The sequence below is a fragment of the Ambystoma mexicanum genome, chromosome 14 (assembly GCF_040938575.1).
Source record: "Ambystoma mexicanum isolate Mex_15411 chromosome 14, UKY_AmexF1_1, whole genome shotgun sequence".
In the NCBI taxonomy this organism is placed as follows: Eukaryota; Metazoa; Chordata; class Amphibia; order Caudata; family Ambystomatidae; genus Ambystoma; species Ambystoma mexicanum.
Genome location: NC_090940.1, coordinates 658,291,518 through 658,311,952, shown reverse-complemented (window position 1 = coordinate 658,311,952; position 20,435 = coordinate 658,291,518). Strand labels below are relative to the sequence as shown.

Sequence of the window (20,435 nt, the reverse complement as noted above, 5' to 3'; positions counted from 1 at the left end):
TTGCCGCAGGACTTGCAAACTCTCCCAGATGGACCTAGGGGGTTTAGTTTCAGAATCGTCAAGGGACTCGCTAAGAGCCGCCCCCCTCTCTCTCTTTTTCAAGTGCGGCCATTCCCTCCCTACCCCAGGCAACCCTGGGAATTGTCACCTGAGTTTTGTAAACCCTACAATCTAAGAAGCTGTCTTTCTAGCTGTGATGGCCCAAAGACAAACGTCTTCCCTCTCTAAACTACTTCTGGAAACAATATAGGTCGCCCCAGAGCCAAGTTCCCCAACGTCCCAGTATACCGTCCCAGTATACCGTCCCAGTATACCGTCCTAGTTGGTGCCTTCCAGACACTCAGACCTCACTTGCTCCTTTACCTCCAGGCCCTGGTATTTCTCTCCCAATGTCTCCTTGCAGCTCTGGCTTTTCGCCTCGTACTCTCCTCCCCAATACTCCACTCACCTTTTCTCCCCCCTCTCCCTCATGCTTGCTATTCTATCCCTCGGGTGTGTCTCTCTCTACTACCTACACCGTTGATCTTACTCTCTACTGCTTTCTCCCTCCTACACACCAATACGGCTCTCCCCTCGCCACACTTTTATTTCTCACCCTCTCCACATCATTACTACACTCGCACGATGCACACGTTTCCCACATTGGGCCCCATTAGAAGGGTGGCGGGCAAGGTATGACCGGTGCTGGTAAGGCACCGGCACCGTTCATACCGTCCCGCCGCAGTATGAGTTTTGCTCGCGGGTTCCTGACAGCCGCTAGGTCTTACCTGGCGGGCTGTGCGGCACCCGCGAGCATAACTCGTAATTGCGCCGTCACCGTTATCAACGTTGCCGGCGCAACCATGCTCCCCACGCCCATTCTGCCCTATGGGGCAGAATGGGGATCGGAGCCCGTCAATACCGCCACCCGCGAATGGGCAATTACCGGCCCATTCATCTCATTATGGGCCGGTTATTGCCCAATCGCGGGAGGCGGTGCCGGTAGCGAGCATGGCGGTAGCCGTGCCTGCCATACAGGCACGGCTACCGCCATGCTCATAATGAGGCCCATTGACTCTCCTTTCACTTCTAATTCCTCCCCACTCTCTCTCGACTAGTCTTACTCACCTTACATGCACACTCAAACCCAAGTACCACTTTCTCCCACCCACCAGTACCTCACCTTGCACATTCCTTCAGCAATTTTCCTCCACACCCCTTTTCTCTGTCCCTTCTCCACTTGGTCCACCTTCTCCATCCTTGATCACACCCAAATAACCCACACCTTCCTGCACGTCCTTTTACACCCCACCCGCTTCTCCCTCCATTGGCTAACTCCATCAGCTGACGTCCCGGGCCAACCACTGTCTGTCCTTTTCCTAGGGGAGGTGCTACAGGCAAGAAAACATTCAAAAGGGTTTCTAAGCCCTGCCCTTTTCTCATACACGTGCCCTCCGGTTTCATGCAGTGGCAGCCCGCTGCGTTCAATGTCCCAGTTTGTGCAAGGGTTTTCCAGCCGGCTTGAGAGGCCACATTGAGGATCTAACTGCTCTGCAGTCTCCTCATTGGTCATGCTTTGCGCACTTGCTAGCGCTGGAGTTGAGCAGGTGCGGGTTATCTTGGTCCGGCTGCTGCATGGTTTGCTCTGTCCCGTCTACTCTTCGCTGTTTCTCCCTGGGTCGGGTTGTTTGCTGGCTGTTCCACCGCTAAGGCTGCTGGTACTTGAAGTCCAGGGGAACAAACAGAAAGAAATTGGGCAGTGCAGGTATGGGGTGATCGGCAGTATTTTTGCGACGACATTAAGCCATGGAACCTGTGGGTGACACCCCTCAACCCCCATAATTTTTTTTAATGAGCGGGGGATACCCCCGCAACCCTCGGTCCTAATAACCCCATAAATTATCCACACTAATATCGCCTATGACCTTACCCCACGACCATATATATATATATATATATATATAGCACCATTATTGGTAGGGATAATATGACCTGATACTGTCTTGAGGCGGGCTGCGTAGCTCACTTCTCTAGTGCCTCGCTTGCATTAGGAGCAGGCATTTTTGTTTGGCCAAGGGGATACTAGGATGAACTCCTGCTACTGCACCAGCGTGGTTTTCTTTTGCCCATCATCGCATTAAAAATCCCTGAACTATTTCTGTACATTTTTACAGCTTTCCACAATTTATTTTTAAATGATCTTTCTTCAAAGAAGCAGCATCAGTCAAGAAGAACTCACTCCCAGTAATGTAATGCCCCCCAGAGAGACTGCAATCGCCCCACTTCTCAAACTTACCTGTCTTGTTTTGGATCGCCCAAGACAGGGCTGCGAGTGTAGAAAGTTCAATGTCCCCGTTTGTGTTCTGGGCTCTATTCCCGGTAAGTTTGGGGAACAATGGTTCCTTTGTCCCTGGTGGGTTAGTGGTGCCGTAACTGCTGGTGCAAACTCTTGAGTGCTGCCGGTGCCGCGATGCGGGCACTCCATATTGTGTCCGTATGTGGTTGGTCTATCTCTTTGTTCGGCCTGTGCGCTGTGGCGGTCGGGTCTCTGCGGGGCTGTGGCTTCTCGTTGTGGCACTGTTGTGGATTCTCTTTCTTGGCCTTTTTTGCTGGGGTTCTGCATCAGGCTGGTGGTTTCTGGCCAGACTCTGAAACATAAGGCAAGACTAGGATGACTAGATTAAAAAAGTAAAAAACTGGGACAGGGCAACTAACATAAAGGTAGGACTAACTCTTGAAAGTGTCTGTCAAGGCACTACACTTCAGTAGCGTTTGGAGGAGAAGGGGGTTTAAGTGTTACTGTTCAAAGAAACACATTATAATCAATTTATCACAAACTAACTCTACCTTAAGTTGTTAAATGCAGCATTTCTTCTGTGCGACAGTACATTTCTGCCTGCCCGCTATGAAGATTCTACTACCAAAAACCGGAACCACTGCAGTTTCCAATGGAAACAGAACCTTGAGAAAGGGGGACAGAGCACCAAATACTGGCACAGTCCCAGTAAAACCGGGACGTCTGGTCACCCTAGGCAAGACTGGAGATATAAGGGCCTGTCGCCTGCAAGCAAACATGCTGCCAGAAAGGAGGGGCAGGAATTGGGGCCCTCTCTGCTGCCACCGTCCACCTCAGGTTAGGACTGGCTTTGGATGGCTCCCTGGTAGGCCTGCCACCCCCGGCTGAGAGGGGGTTTCTGTCCTGAGCTCCGTTAGAGAAAGGAGAAGGGAACAGACAGCTAACTCCGGTGACGGTTCCTGGCTGCTTTGCATAAAACAAAAGCATTTTGGGAACATAAGAATGACCAAGTTACTTTATAATTGATAAAAATGTCTGTGTTAAAAGGGTTTTATGCTGGAATCTCCAAGTATGTAATGAACACTGGGCTTGGTGCTCATTTCAGTTTCCTCAACACTCATCCTAACTTTAAAATGTTTGTATCATTGAACTGTACTTACATTGCGGACAAAATCACGATCAAGGAGGGGAATTGTGATAGGAGGGATATAGTTGTGCTCATTAGACAGCGATTAGAAGAGTGTGTTACTGGAGGTACTGCGGTGGAGTTGGCTTGGGTTCCCAGTCATTGTGGGGTCTTGGGTAATGAGTTGGTGGATCGGGATACGTATGGGGCCACGTTGCGGGGGGGGGGTGGATGTGAAAGTCCCATTGAGTGTGGCTGAGATACAGGGGATGGTGGTGGGAAGATTGAGGATATGTGGCAGGATCAGTGGGATATGAGTTCAAAGGGACGGCAGTTGCATGCAGTGTGCAGGGAAGTGCGGGTGTGGGCGTTTGAGGGGGGTAGAGTTGACACGAAGAGAGGAAACTATTTTGAATCGCCTTAGGGTGGGTCATGCGGGGTTGGCGGGATGGAAGTGTTTGATGGGTAGAGTTGCATCCGCGACGTGTGAGGCTTGCGGATGCCCAGAGACTGTGCCTCATTATATGTTGGACTGTGTGAGGTTTGATGTGCAGCGGGAATTACTCAGAGTCCGGGTGAGTGGCATTGGGGTGGTTGTACAGGGGTTATCTAATCTTTTCAGTTGGAAAAGAGGGGTGGTGAGTGAACAGTGTAGGTTCCTGCTTCAGTTTGTGCGAGAGACTGGGAAGTGGGATGAGATCTAGTGGAGGTCGATGGAGGATTGGTGCTCTTTTTGGCGAACATCATCTTAATAGATGGAAATCGCCGGCTTCAGATTTCTGGAGTCACCCTAACAAGTAGAAGAAGAAGAAGCAGCCTCAGGATTTGCTGTGATGATAGAATGGCTGTGACATTATACATTTTTGTATTTTTATTTGTATTTATTTGTTTATATAGCGCTTTCATCCAAAGCGCTTTACGTTATAACAGAATACATAGAACATTATAACAGTAGAAGCAATAAACAATCATGAATCGAACCAATAAAACAGTAGGTAGAGCAATTAATCTGTGAGGGAATAGGGAAGGGGCGAGGAAGGGAAGGAGGAGGGAAGCGGAAGGGGTATAAGGGCGAAAATGAGGGAGGATAAGGGGAGGTGGGAGGGAGGAGAGGATCATAGAGAAGATTCAAGGGAAGGGGAGAGGATGAGAGGTGGGGAAGGTTTCAAGGCAGGGAATGGAGAAGGAGAGATTTCAGGGAAGTGCGAAAGGAGGAAAAGGTAGGTGTAGAGCGGATTGAGAGAGGTAAGGAGTTCCAGTGGAGGGGGGCTAGGAGGTGAAAGGAGCGGAAACGGGAGGAGGCACATGGGGGAGGCGGAATGATGAGAAGGAAGTGGTCTGCTGAACGGAGGGAGCGGGAGGGATTATAGAAAGAGAGGAGAGAGGAGAGACAAGGGGGAGCCAGGTCATGGAGAGATTTAAAGACTAGACAGAGGAAATGAAATTTAAGTTTGGAGTGAAAGGGAAGCCAGCCAAGGAAGGAGAGCGAAGAAGAAATTGAGTCATCCGGGGAAAGGAGACAGAGGGTACGGACGGCTGAGTGTTAGATAGATTTGGGGGGAGGAAGATGGGTAGTAAGTTGTCCAAAATGTAGAGAGGAGCAATAGAAGAGGCGAGAGAAGATGAGGGAGGAGATTAAAAGTTTAGTAGCATGGAAGGTGAGAGAAGAGCAGACTTTGCGAATATCGAAGAGGTGGTAGCGACAGGCGCGAGAGGTAAGAGAAATATGGTGGGAAAAGGAGAGGGAGGAGTCGAAGTGTATGCCTAGATTGCGAGCGTGGGTAGAGATAGGAAGATTAGAGGGGGAAAGTGAATGAAAGGTGGAGGAGAGGGAGGGGGAAGAGTATTGGAGGGAAAGAATAAGACTTCAGTCTTATCAGTATTGAGAGAAAGAAAGCGGGATGACATCCAGTTTTTAATGGCGGTAAAACAGGACGAGAGTTTAAGGTGGAGGTCAGAGGAGAAGGAAGAGAAAGAAAGGAAGAGTTGGGTCTCATCAGCATAGAAATGGTGAGAAATACCAAATGAGGAGATAACAGGGGCAAGGAGAGAGGTGTAGAGCGAGAATAAGAAAGGGCCGAGAACCGAACCTTGGGGTACACCATATTCCAAGGGAAGGGTAGGCGAGGACCAGCTGCCCCAGGAGACAGCGAATGAGTGGGAGGCAAGGTAAGAAGAGAGACAGTTAAGTACAGAGCCTTTTGAAACCAAAGGAAGATAGAGTGATGAGAAGTAGGGGGTGATCAACAGTGTCGTAAGCAGCAGAAAGGTCAAGGAGGATAAGGATAGAGGATTGCTTAGAATAACGAGCGGAGAGGAGGGAGTTAAGGATATAAGTGAGGGCAGTTTCAGGAGAGTGTTTACGCTGGAAACCAGATTGAGAGGGGGTTAGGAGAGAGAGATTAGTGACAAAGGCTGAAAGCTAGGAATAGGCGAGGCGCTCGAGAAGGTTAGAGAGGAATGGGAGAAGAGAGATTGGGTGGAAGTTGGAGGTAAGAAGAGGATCAGCAGAAGGTTTCTTCAGAATAGGGATGATGGTGGCATGCTTGAAAGCGGAGGGGAAGGTGGCTGAGGAAAGGCAGGTGTTGAAGAAGGAGGTTAAGTAAGGAATAAGAGGTTTTTGTGGGTCTCCGGGCACAGTTCTCTATGCTGAGACATCCAAGGAATTGTATACATAGGATTTTTATTTCGCATTCACAAATGCTGTAAAATATAATGCATTCATCTCCTAATAAAATGATTTTACAAAAATTACAAACAATCCTAGTGAATGGATGAATTGTTTTCACTCACACAACAGTCCGAAGAATCAAACGCACTCCGCAACATTAGATCGCAGCGCATGCTGCTCACGCCTTATGTAGTGTGCTGCTCACACCACACAACTAGTGTGCTACTCACACCACACATCTAGTGTGCTACTCACACCACACATCTAGTGTGCGGCTCGCACCGCATCTAGTGTGCGGCTCACACCTCATCTAGTGTGCTACTCACACCACACATCTAGTGTGCGGCTCGCACCGCATCTAGTGTGCGGCTCACACCACACAACTAGTGTTCTACTCACACCACACATCTAGTGTGCGGCTCGCACCGCATCTAGTGTGCGGCTCACACCTCATCTAGTGTGCTGCTCACACCATACATCTAGTGTGCGACTCGCACCACATCTAGTGTGCGGCTCACACCTCATCTAGTGTGCTGCTCACACCATACATCTAGTGTGCGGCTCGCACCGCATCTAGTGCGCGGCTCACACCTCATCTAGTGTGCTGCTCACACCATACATCTAGTGTGCGACTCGCACCACATCTAGTGTGCGGCTCACACCTCATCTAGTGTGCCGCTCACACCTCATCTAGTGTGCTGCTCACACCATACATCTAGTGTGTGGCTCGCACCACATCTAGTGTGCGGCTCACACCTCATCTAGTGTGCTGCTCACACCTCATCTAGTGTGCTGCTCACACCATACATCTAGTGTGCGACTCGCACCACATCTAGTGTGCCGCTCACACCTCATCTAGTGTGCTGCTCACACCGCACCCAGTCTTCAGCTCACACCTTGCACTATATTCACCCTGTCTATTGCTTACTCATGGTTCATGATTCAGACCCGATGCCTGGGTCACACCTGCTGTACTGCTCACAACAAGTGCACGTCTTGCATGATTTCACCTGGATGTCTAGCTCATCCCCCTCACTTCCTGTTTTGTGCACTTACACGTTCCTTGACTTTGTCTGTCTGTCCGGTACTCCCTCTGTCTCCCCTCCTTAGCGTGGCCGTGCTTGAAATACTCATGAATAGGCGCATTGATGACCAACTACCAAGAACTCCCGAAATGTTGGCCGGTCAGTACTGTTCTATTACCTGTATGCTCCTCTCCGCCCTGCGTCTCCCTCACTCTGTGTCAAGCACTTCACTAGTATATATGCCTCTAGACTAGCATGCTAGCTAATGTTGTAAATCATTCAGAATCTTCAAGGCCTAAGAATGACGACTGTACTCCCATGTTCCCTTCCCTCCTTGAAGCGCTTTGAAGCACTTCACTTGTGTATAAGCACTCTACAAATAAACAATTAAAATTCCAAATCCGAACTGTATGGATAGCAACTTTGTGCCGTGACCACACCCAGTGCAAGTTTCAGACCCAGTGCATGGTGCACGGCTCACATTTACAACATGACTCACATGTAGGTCATGGATTCCACCCAATGCCTGTCTCGCACTAGGTGAATGGTGCAGGATTCCCTCCTGGGCACGGCCGACACCCACAGCATGGTCCGCAACCATTCTGTTTTGCACACCTATGGTATGGCTCCAAGGTAGTCAATTGCTGAGAGCCGTTTTAGGGCTCACACTCAGTGCATGGCTCAAACAAAGGGGCACGGGTTGTTTGATTGCGCACTGTGATGAAAAGACTACTCTGCTGCGGGAGTGCAGGGACGACTATTGGTTTGTACACTGATTCTCAGCCCCACACTGCTACTAGAGCAGCAGTGATCTCAATCATAAAGGTGAAACGGGCACCACGAGAATGGTATGACTCCTTCACCTCGTTAAGGTAGCAACGGCCAAGGCACTATACTGTTCCAGAGGGTGTGAGGCAGTATGAAGGCCTCCAAACAATAAGTACCAAAATAAAAGAAATGTTCATTCGTTGTGTCATTTGTATAGCGCATTTCTCCATAATTATGGCCCCAGTGAGCTTGTTTGGTTGTACGTCCTTGGAGGGACCGGAGTCCATATTTGGGAGAATTGGAATGTGCTATTATTCGGTTGTGCATTTCAGTCATTAAAGTTATGTGAGGGCGGCCAAGACCCTGCTAGTCACCCATGTCTGAACAGAGCATTATAGGCGCAGCTGAGGTAAACTCTGACCTAAAGTGGGAGGATTGTGTTGAAGGAGATAGAGAATTATTTGGGAACCACAGTTCAAAGTTTGTTCATTAAAGGTAGCTTGTGCAAGGGGAGAATGGGTTCGCTGTACAGACAACAATGCCTACATCATGGGTCAATAAAGGCTTCATTTCAGCTAAATTTACATACTATTCAAAACACCATCAACCCGCACCTGTTACGAGATGCACAGGAAATGCAACCTTTAGGAGAAAAGGGCACATTTATGACTAAAGGGACGAGTGATAGTCACCACAATTAGCTTTGCCTAAAGGTCAAAATTGAACCCCCAGGGGAAGGGGCGATTTACTTCGGGGGTGGTTGTGGCCATTGAGGGTAGGAATCGTCTTGAAAGATTCAATAGAAACGGCAAAGGGCTAAACAAAAAACTGGACCGAGTGGTTCATAAGATTCCAGATGGAGCCCTACGAGAGGAGTGCGTACCCTCTAATTTTGTGACATTCTTGGGCAACCTTGAGCAAGCACAACAGGGGGGTCCAAGGAAGGGAACGTCCCATACTTATCAGTTTGACGAGGATACTCTACAGCACAAGAGAGAGTTGAGAAGGAAACTTGGACTCCTCAATGTACAATGCAGAGACAATATCTCTTTTGTAATGGGAAAAAAGGGCTCTGTTGGGTGCCTACCAAAGATAGAAACACCTCAGATACCAGCGAGAGGGGGGAGAAATGCAAGAATAGCTGTAAGTATTGGTCCCTAATGAATGGTGGTATGGCCTCCTAGAGGCCAATGCATAGGGGAAAAAAGAAACACCCACAGCTAATGCTCCTTGGTCGAGATGCGTAACACAAGAAACTGTCAGGGACCTGATCATGAAAGCATCCCGCTCAAGAGCATCCGCCCCGAACTGTCTCTCTAACCACATATTTAAGGAGAATGTCGATACGTGGACGATAGGGCTGTATGAGCTCTTCATGAACTGCATTGAGGCCGAGCAATATCCTCCTAGTTGGAAGTCCGCTGTGGTGTTGCCGATTTTCAAGATGGGCGACCAGGCGAATCCTTCCAACTATCATCCGATCGCCCTTCTTGATGCCGATAGAAAGAGAATTTTGCGGGGGTGGTTTTGAAGGTACTGGAGAAGTGGGCCCTCGATAATAAAATACTTTAAGGCACGGATTGCTTCAGGAAGGGATTGTCCACGACACTGAATGGTTTGATAGTTAACGTTCTCAGAGATAAAGTGTGGCGTGTGGGCAGCCCCCTGCTCTATGTCGCTCTAATAGATTTCACTAAGGCTTTTGACACTGTGGGGAAAACTGAAGAGTTGGGGTATCCCTCCTGGGTTACTTGCAATCCTACTGTATCTGCATAAAGACACCAATATTGCAGTGAGAATGGATGGGGCGGGACACCTGGCCAAACAGATACCCACGGGGAGGGGGGTGAGGCAAGGGTGTATCTTTGCACCTTTCCTCTTTAACCTATATCTAGCAGATATAAAAGAAGACCTCACTAGAGCAACGTTGGGGAGTCCTAGGGTGGGAACGCATAAAGTGAGCTGGCTAGCCTATGCCGATGGCATCCTGCTCATGGACATCACCCCCAGGACACTAAAGCGTTTACTGGAGGCCATGAGCAGGTATGCGCCGGTTAATGAGCTGCTCATTAACGCTGGCAAAACTAAGGCCAGGATGGGAAGCCAGGGAAGATGAGGCCAAGTAGGCACCTGGAAGCTAGAATCAGAGTGTACTAACCCCCCGTGCTGGTACCAGAATATCTGGGCTTTAGCCCCACTGCCCACAACACGTGCTGGTACCAGAATATCTGGGCTTTAGCCCCGCTGCTCACAACACGTGCTGGTACCAGAATATCTGGGCTTTAGCCCCGCTGCCCACAACACGTGCTGGTACCAGAATATCTGGGCTTTAGCCCCGCTGCTCACAACACGTGCTGGTACCAGAATATCTGGGCTTTAGCCCCACTGCCCACAACACGTGCTGGTACCAGAATATCTGGGCTTTAGCCCCACTGCCCACAACACGTGCTGGTACCAGAATATCTGGGCTTTAGCCCCACTGCCCACCCGGATGCAGCTCTAATTAAAGAAGCCCTGGGAGAGAAAATTGATCCGTTCGTTGCCCAACTGAAAAACATCAAAACAAAACTTTGTAAATTCTCATTGAAAGCATTGATGACATTCTATAATGGCAAAATGATCCCTGCTCTTGTGTATGGGATGGATATAGAATCTCAAGCCTGGGATCTGGATTGGGATTACTTTGAGGGAAGATTATGGGAGAAGCCTCTGAGGCTCCCTCAGTCCCTCCCTGTAGTAGCCCCGCGGTACGAACTAGGGTTCAAATCCCTGAGAGCGTCATTAGAATGGAAGCTACTGCTCTTATGCAGAAGGATTAAATGGCCTAAAGAAGATACATTGTGTACGGACCTGGCCCAAGAAGAAGCCCGGGGAACTAGTAACTTGATTAAACGTTGGAAGGCAAAGGTGGAATCGCTATTGAATCGACTACAAAAAATCAGCATAGATCTCAATTTAAATTTGGAGGGCTGTAAACGAGTCCTCTTTGAAATGGACTGGATTCTTACAACGAACACCATGAGAAGCCTAAAGTTGCATTGCAATCCATCTGTTTTGGATAAGCATTTGGGCACACTTCCTCGTTACCCGCAGCATTTCCCCGATAATCAAGGTAGTGATGCCTTTCTGAGATTCCGACTGAATTTGCTCCCGACAGGAGAAATCCAGGCTATTTAGGACTCCAGATAGACCTGTGAAAAATGACATCCAACTGTGTGAGCTATGTGTCTGCCAATCTCTGTATCACATATTGCTAGACTGTGCGGGAACAAAGAATTGAGAGTTCAAATCTTCTCTCGATTTATGAACAATTCACGGTGACTAGATACTAGCGGTTTTTGGCAACGACTATCCTCGGGGCAGGAACTTTCCTGTCTTTTGAATTGTTCAGAATATTTAAAATTTTGAAATGATATGTCGATCCGCCCCGGGAATTGGTGGGTTGAAATAATGACCGGCACTTTCCTTTTGTTTTTCGGCAACGTTGAATGAAATGTGTTTTATTTTTGATGTATTTTAACTGTGTGAATTTGCAAAAAGTCAGTTAACTGACTGTACCACAATATTAATAAAAAAAAGTTTTAAAAAGGCACGCTGGGTATTGAAGATCAGGGGAATTTATGGAAATGGTCTTTAAGGCATACGGTAGAGTCTTAACTGTCCCTAGTGACAGTAGAACAAGGCCAGGGAACAGCACCAATTATACATACCTTCTTAACTTCTGTCAGGGTCTCAATAGCGCCGAGGCGGGATTCAAGCTGCTTTCTAGCGCTTCCAGTTAGGTTTGAGTTGGCAAGCTGGATCGATGGGATAGGGTGCGATTCAACAAGCAGCAACGGCTTGTGGGCCGAACAAGCTTAGGACAGGCAGGCGATGCTAGAGTCTGTGTAGATGCCCGAGTCTGTGTAGATGCCAGAGTCTGTGTAGCTCAAAGGCTTGATGGGGTCTCAATGTGAGGAAATTGGAGAACCAGCATCCAGGGCGAGCTGGCTCAAACGGATCCCACCTCGCGGTGTGGGCCGACATGTGGCAACAGCTCGTGGCTCCAAGGAGCTTGCAACAAGCAGTGAAGTTTGGGTCAGAGCAGCTCGAAGGTGCTCAAAGCGGCTTGAAGTTGAGAGAATGTCAAAGGCAGCTCTATTTGAAGCTCCCAGACTTCACCCCGCCCCTACACATGGGAAAGGTTTTGCAGCTTTGCAGCAAAGATCAAAGAAAACCCTGGGCAAGGCCCAACATGTGTTCCGGGTGAAACTTCCAGGCTAGAGGAAATATGCAACATACAAATGGCTATGCCCTGCCCACCCTTGCTAGCCAAGTGAAAATAATAAATGACATCAGATTGGGTTTTGTCAGTTTAACTGTATTCCTACACATCCCCTTTCCTCCATACCTTATGGACATTCTGGGGGTTTCTTTTTTCAGCGTGTGACTTTTTTTTTTAGCAGGGCCCACTTTCTGAGGGAGAAAATCACCATTGTTTTGTTTTACAAAAATGAAAACCTAAGATTGCACACCCTTGCAGATGGCATCCTGTCACATGCACGGTAGTGTTAACCGTAATCTGGACTGCCACGTTCCTTAACCGTATTTAGTTCTTGAAGCGTCCCGTCTCGCCAGGACTGCAAACCAAAAGTGGCCCTGGAAATGTTTTTCCAAGTGGTCCCATATTACAATGTCTGAGCAAATGTAGAGATGAGGACCAACTTTCTAAAAATAATTGGGGGAAAATGTCTCCAAATGGTGAAATTTAAAGTGCATTTGTTCCTACATAGAGATTAAAACCCCTTAAGTGACAGGCTATTATGCAAGTCTATGCAAAAAGGACGAGCATGCTCGTCCTTGGCACTTAAAGGGAGTAGTTAAAAAATAAAAAAAAGAAACGTGACGTATAAGATTTATAAGTAACGAGAACTACCATACCTGAAACTTTATAACAAATGATTTACTTCAAAGGGGGTGTGGGAGAGGAAGTGAGAGGGTGGCGTGGATGCGTGAAGGGCAGGAGGAGCATAAACCGTGGTACTCATCAGGCCCGGCTCCAGCAGGGGGATCAGGGGGGCCAGGCCCCCCCAGAGCGAGCCTCTGCTCCCCCCCTAGAAAGCAGGCCATGTCAGTGGGGGTATACACCACTGGTAACCGAGGGAGTGGGGGGTAGATGTCACTTAACATTCAGCAGCAACCTCAGAGACCTCATTCTGAGAGGCTGAATTGCAGGAGGCCCAGCCAGGATTGTTTTTCTTGCCCTAGACAATGATGTATGCCCCACACCATGCAAGTACAAATGACCATGGATATGGGGGCCATTCACACTTCAGCACACTTATTCAAGAAGGCTGCCTACAACTATTTTCTCAAACCTAAAAATCACAATTTTGGTTTCTGTAATTTAAAGTATGTTTGTTTTTTGTAGGAATATAGTGGTTTTTCACATCATGCTTAATAAAATGATTAACTATATGAAACAATAAATGACAGGTAAAGTTGCTTGAACACAGATTTCTGCAGATGGTGCGTCAACTGATGGAGGGTCCTTACAAATTACATTCAAAGTATTTATTCTGCTGCATTACCTACTTGAGTATACGTGAAAAGATTAGGTTGGTAGTAACACAAATTGAATTCTGGAGGAGTGAGTGTAGTGAAATCAAAAAGTGATAGATGCAAGGCTTTGAATTAAACATTACCACTACCGTTGCTCTGCGCAATATTCCATGCCATCATTTTGTAGTATGTTTGTGCGATTAGAGAAGGGGCCAAGCTATTAGCAAATGACATTTGGTGCTGCCACCAAAAGGTGCAGTTCATTCTCAATTGCTAGGCCGTGTTCCATCTGCACTGGAACACAAGCAACCATATGAATGTTTAGGCCCTGTGGTCTAGCAGTTTGGGAAGGGCTTATGACATTACTGACAGAGTCATGGCTGATATGCAAATGGTATGGAAGGCTGGCCAGAGCAATGACAGTGGTTGTAATTGATTCAGAGACTTTTTACCTATTAGGTGCAACCAGAACGCATGCTGTGGAAAACAGATAGGATGGCAATAAACTGTGAGGAGAAACACACATCCTATGGGTGTGTCTTGTCATTTACCCACCTAACGACTAGCCGTGGCTATGTCAATGCCTCAACACCAAAGCCTAACCTTTCTAGAACTCTATGAGCACGCTCCATCACAAAGTAACACCAAACGTCTTGCTGTATAGGGCCTGTCAGTGTTATATCCAAGCATTCGTTTGAGTGTTTAATTACCTCTGTAAATGAGCTCCTGGTGTAATAACATTCTCTTAATGTGCATCTTCAGCCAGTTGATTTTATAAGCAATATATTTGTCAATGCCCCTGACTTGCACTGAAGTCCTTTCTTAAACAAGCAATCACAAAGTCATCAATTTTGGCATGCATATAGGTATTGGCGGACATTTGCCATGCCATCATATGCCCAGTTACTGACACCATTGTCTAGCTTTTCCCATTTTACAGCCAGTAAACAGCAAGGGCAATTTTCGCCTGCGTTTTACTCTTTACTTTTCCAGTACTTGCTGGAAACAATTAAAATTAATGAATGGCCCCTTTTGTAAAAAAGTGCAAGGAGAATTCCGCTCTGTACAATTTAGGATTCAAAACAAAATGCCCCCCCCTTAATCTTTTCATCAACATGTTTCTAAAATGGGGAATACATTGTCGGGTTGGTTTATCGTGTGACCTGAGCATTTTTAAAGTAATCTGTATAACAATTACTATTATTTAAGGTATTCAAAGCCAATCTTCAACACATATTTGTAACAACTTGAGCTTGGACGATGTGGTGAAGTATCTAAATTTCAAGCTAGCCTTGAATTATGGCTTTACCACTTGACCAAAGTGTGTGATCCTTGGCATCTTTTTAAATTTCACTATGCCTTACCTGTTAAAATTAGGTGCCACTAGAAGTGATTCAGTTCACATTGTAAGCTATTCCAAAAAGCCTCAGTCACGGGTTAGTAGATGGGCAGCCCAGGCATTAGGACACACACACATCTAACTTTCAGAGCCACATGTATTGAACACAATGGTGTCATTCAATAGCAAATCAAAGTAAACACATCAAACAAAGAGTCCTCATGGACAATTGCATATTATAACCAGTATGTAAACAGAATGTACCAGAAAATGATGTACAAGGTCACACCCCACCAGGAGCAATACCAGGGGGCCGCAAACCCCTCAACCAGCCCTGTCTTCCTCCTGATGCAGCCCTTACAGCCCTAGCACTCCCTTGCACTCTCAACTCAATTAAAATGTGCTGCAGAAATGCAACAAAAAATGTTTGTGTTTAAAATGTAATTTTGGACGAACCATTGATGCGAGACATTCAGAATGGGACTACTGTGGGGGTTCAGTTGGATAGGAGGGGGGAGGAGGTTGTGGAATGAGTGGGTGAAGGGAGCATTGTATACATGTGTATGTAATTGGAGGATATGTTGTTGTGCTCGAAAAATTGATAAGATCAACAAGACTACCTGTAGTGACTGGACATGGTATGTTATGTTCTTGAAATGAAAAGAAGTTTTAATTTTTAAAAATTTTGTAGGAAACAAAATCTCCTATTCCTTGCTTCAGTATTCTGGGGGGTGGTAGGGTGAGGCAGGGTCTATCTTTCAAAAAAAGACTGAGGAAGCACAAGCATCTCCTCCGGGGCCTGCTGGGAGTAGCCACAGTGCTCAGGAAGGTATTGTTGGGTGGACACCATCTGAGATGGTACAAAGACTGGGGGCCTCACTGCTCAGCCCTCTAAGAGGAGGAAGAGGAGGCATCACCCTCAATTCTCCCAAGCCAGGCCAGGAATGGCAAGCTGCGTGCTGGGGTGAATAGGTGGGAGGGGAGGTACATGGGAACAGTGGTAAGGCCAACTGAAGGAAGGTGACTGGTCAGTGAAAGGTGAAGGAGGATCAGATATATCAGGAAGAGGAGAGCAGATGGGAAGGGAAGATCGGTAGATTGATGTTGCAACACTATTTCCCTTGCTTTTTTTTTTTATAGAGGGGTGCAGATCTGGGAAGACATGTTTTGCTGAATCACAGAACTGGGAAATCTGGATCAACCCCAGCACTTTGTTTGGAGTACTCCTACACTCACACCCAATGGAATGTGGGCCCCCCTGATCACAACGCTGGCCCACCCAGATGAAAATTCCTGGAGCCGGGCCGGGCCCATATACGAGGCCCACCGGGAAATCTCGGCAGTTCCCTGCAGGCCAGTTCGCCATTTGTTTGCGTGTTGAAGGCTCTCTGTCAATGCTGCACTGTCGTGGTCGCCATTTTGGGTATTGACCCTGGCAGGCATGGTTCTGGGATTGTGGCGTAGGGGACCATGTTGGTTCATGACGCAGTCTTCCTTTAGGTACTCAGGTCGTGTGTGGCCCTGGGGTTCTTGGGTCCTCTGTACACAGCCACTTGCTTGAGTGTGCGGCCTGATCGCCCACACTCGGATCCGTAGAGTAACTGGTGATGAGCTGGTGACTAGGCAAGCAAAGGATTGACGCAGACACACATGGGGCTCCTTAACATATACCCTTGGGGTGAGGGATTTGGAGCAGCTCTGCTCCCTCGCGTGTTTTGCTTCATGGGGTGGGCCCTCCACTCTGCTTCCTGCACATGTTGAGTTGATGAAGGCAGTCTGGTGGAGGCTGGATGTCTCTTCCCGTCCACTCCCCCCCTCCCGGCTCTCCGTGCCTCTGGGCTGCGTTCCCAGCCGCTTCAGCCAATTGACAGGCTGGGCTGGATCCGGCTGCCTGTCTCGAGCCATTGATTCTCCTGTAATCTGGGCTTGCGGTCGTTATCGCCTCACTAATGCATGCTACTCACCCAGGTGGGCGCATGGCTCACTGCATCATCGTGGCATTCTGCGTGCTTTGTGAATTTTGGCCAGTGTCTTGGGATTTTTATGTTGCTGCATTTTTAAAAAGTATTGTTCAGCTTTATCCACAATGGAATCTTTCTGATTTTGTGTGCTTGTTTTTTTTTATTTTTTATAGTGTTGCAATCCTGATCTTTAATACCACTCGTCGGTGTTTTGTGGTGGTGAAGCAGTTCCGGCCGGGTACGTAATTGTCATTCTGGCGTGCAGTGTCAGCCGATTCTGGGGTCTGTTTGAAAATCATGATGGTTGGGGGGCTACTCTGTAGAATGGGGGCATTCTCTGGCACCACTGGAGAGTAGAAAGTGCATCTCATGGAAGTAGAAAGTGCTGAAACCAAGAGAGTTCAGAACCCCCCCCCGGCAAGTCAATACCATAACCAGTGATTATCGTGGTATCGACCGAAAAGGTCGTATCCTAGAGATCGTACACACCGTTTTGCTGCGTTTGGCATAGGTATAAAATACTAAATCTGAAAATACTGAGGTAGGTGAGCGGGGGTTTCAGGGGCGTCCCTCTGCATACAAGAAATAGTCAGGGGACAAAAAAAAAGCTAAGATTTTAAGATGCAGCAGTGTGGGCCTAGGTATTTTTGCGATTCGAGCTTTTGGTCTACTGTATTGTAACGTACATCCGATTATAGTTTCAGCTTAAGGGTCTCTCGAACCTTTCTTCTCACTGTTTGCAGGTTTATGGGGGCCCCAAACCCTGTTCCCGCAGTTCTCGGGGTCTCTCCTTGGTTCTCTGTCATGGGCTTCAGCTCTGGACTTGGAGCCTATATGTGGACCCTGTATATGGATCCATAAGTAGCCGGGCTTCCAGTATGGATCTGAGCCAGATAAGAGGTGGCTCTAAAGTTGGAATATGGTTCTTGCTGCAACCCCCTCTCCCAAGACTCTTGTTCCCTCCCCACATGCTCTGCCCTCTCCATCCCCCTCTGCTCTCGGCTCTACATTGTTTTATCGTGTGGTTCAACCATAGGCCCTCTTTCACCCTCCCATCCCTACACTCCACTGTTCCCCCTCATGACCTCCTACCCCTTAATACACACATATATATATATTTACATCCTGTAAGGGTGCAGAAGTACGAGTCTGACACAGTGGTCACATGGTGGTTGCCCAAGACCTTTATTCAGGAAAAATAAAGTGGAAACCTCTCTCTCCCTAAGAGGTGTTTCCCTGCCTCTACTAAGGAATCGGCCCGCATGTCCAAGTAAATAAAGAGTCCACCGGTGTGTCAAATGCCTACATCTATCCCTCACACTTGCAACTAATAAGAAAAGGGTGCATTTTCCTGGTCTAGAAGAATGACTCCCTTCTTCTGGACAATGAGCCACAGGTCCATTTGTAGGGGGAATCTTGCTTGTGAGAATGGCTCCCTTCTCCATGTCTCAGTTACTTACCAAGTTACTTTCCAAAGAAACATGCAAAGTTCCAGCTGGCGGTGCTGTAAAGTTTCTGCTCCAATTCAAAAGAAAAAGTTCCAACTCAAACATCATTCTTTATTGACCATAGTTTCGCTTCACTATTGGGTTCCAGGAGAATGCCTCCCTTCTCCGGGTATTCTATGTCTTCACAGTGCCAGGGGAATGACTCCCTTCCCGGGTCTTCTTCCGTTTGGCTTCACAGTTTTCACTATTGGGTTCCAGGAGAATGCCTCCCTTCTCCGGGTATTCTATGTCTTCACAGTCCCAGGGGAATGACTCCCTTCCCGGGGTCTTCTTCCGTTTGGCTTCACAGTTTTCACTATTGGGTTCCAGGAGAATGCCTCCCTTCTCCGGGTATTCTATGTCTTCACAGTGCCAGGGGAATGACTCCCTTCCCGGGGTCTTCTTCCGTTTGGCTTCACAGTTTTCACTATTGGGTTCCAGGAGAATGCCTCCCTTCTCTGGGTATTCTATGTCTTCACAGTGCCAGGGAAATGACTCCCTTCCCGGGGTCTTCTTCTGTTTGGCTTCACAGTTTTCACTATTGGGTTCCAGGAGAATGCCTCCCTTCTCCGGGTATTCTATGTCTTCACAGTGCCAGGGGAAAGACTCCCTTCCCGGGGTCTTCTTCCGTTTGGCTTCACAGTTTTCACTATTGGAGTCCTGGAGAATGCCTCCCTTCTCTGGGTATTCTATGTCTTCACAGTGCCAGGGGAATGACTCCCTTCCTGGGGTCTTCTTCCGTTTGGCTTCACAGTTTTCACTATTGGGTTCCAGGAGAATGCCTCCCTTCTCCGGGTATTCTATGTCTTCACAGTGCCAGGGGAATGACTCCCTTCCCGGGGTCTTCTTCCGTTTGGCTTCACAGTTTTTACTATTGGGTTCCAGGAGAATGCCTCTCTTCTCCGGGTATTCTATGCCTTCACAGTGCCAGGGGAATGACTCCCTTCCCGGGGTCTTCTTCCGTTTGGCTTCACAGTTTTCACTATTGGAGTCCTGGAGAATGCCTCCCTTCTCCGGGTATTCTATGTCTTCACAGTGCCAGGGGAATGACTCCCTTCCCGGGGCCTTCTTCTGATTGACTTCACGAGCCACAATATTCCTTGGTTTCACAGGGTAAACCCCCAGGAGGTATTGCTTCCTTCTCCTGATGTCCCTTGGCTTCACGGTTCACAAAGGCTGGGCGGAATGACTCCCTGCCCCCAAGCCCTTCTCAGACTTAAGTATGCAGTTCAATGTTACCAGGGGGAATGCCTCCCTCCCCCTGTCTTGGTTTGCACTTCATAAGTTCATTGTTCACATGAGCTCTTAATCCTATGGGTGCAAATCCGAGACCTGTGTATTTCTCTTGTCTTTGTGCAGTAGCCCTGGTTCCCTCTCCTGCCAGTTCTGTGACTCTGCAGATGACTTAGGCTACTCTTCATAAATGTGTGCAGGTCCCAGACCCCTGGGATTCTTCCCTTTTGGTGCTGCAGACCTGTTTCCCTATCCTGCCAGGTACTGTGACTATGAAGATGACTTTGGTTACTCTTCATAAAAGGGTGCAGTACCCTGACTCATGTTCGGACACTTTTCAGCCCTTCTGAAGGCCCACCAACCGTCCCAGCAACCCAGGTACCTGAAACAGGCTTGCCGGTGTTCTTCAGTCGCTTGCAGGCTCTCCTCTGTGTCTTTTCCAGCCTCTTGCAGCACCAGCTGCTTCTGGTGTGCTGTGGTGGGTCCGCAGCATTTGGTTCCTTGCGGGCTGCATGTCACCTGTTGACTGCACGTTCCAGCTACTTCTTGTGCCTGGAAGCCTGCTTCTCCATAGCTCTGGTGTCCCCAGCAACGATTCCCTCTATTCTCCGCTCTATCTGGTTCCCGTCTCGCGGTTCCTCAAGGGAGGGCTTCTCTATCCATTCTGGTTTCCGTCTTCAGTTTTGAATGGGTTCTGCCCAATCAAGTTTTGGGGAAACATGGCTGTTCATTCACATTCTCATTAGAGCTCTCTATCCTTTTGCACTACTTCCTCGTCCCAGTACTGATCTTGAGGTCTTCCAGAGAATCAATTGGCCTCTTCGTCGTCCCAGTACTTCCTATATTGGTGGTATGTCCAATACATATAGGAAAACTAGGAAAAGTGTTGCTGGAAGGGTTTAGGAAGGTGTTTTATGGTAAGGTGGGCTATGGGGATACCATGTTCTCCCAGGTCTTCACTAATCCCATATGGGGCTTCCCTCCCCAGTAGATCCACCTGCTGAGTACC

At 48.0% G+C, this 20,435-nt stretch overlaps 1 protein-coding gene across 2 annotated transcripts in view; it reads left to right on the top strand.

Moving 5' to 3' along the window:
- The window catches only part of NUDT14 (nudix hydrolase 14), a 263,867-nt gene that overhangs the window by 169,210 nt on the left and 74,222 nt on the right, over nt 1-20,435 (top strand). For both annotated transcript variants that reach the window (XM_069638200.1, XM_069638199.1), the window contains exon 3: nt 16,880-16,944. In XM_069638200.1, the coding sequence (XP_069494301.1) occupies nt 16,880-16,944 (65 nt within the window). The remainder of the gene's footprint in view (nt 1-16,879; nt 16,945-20,435) is intronic.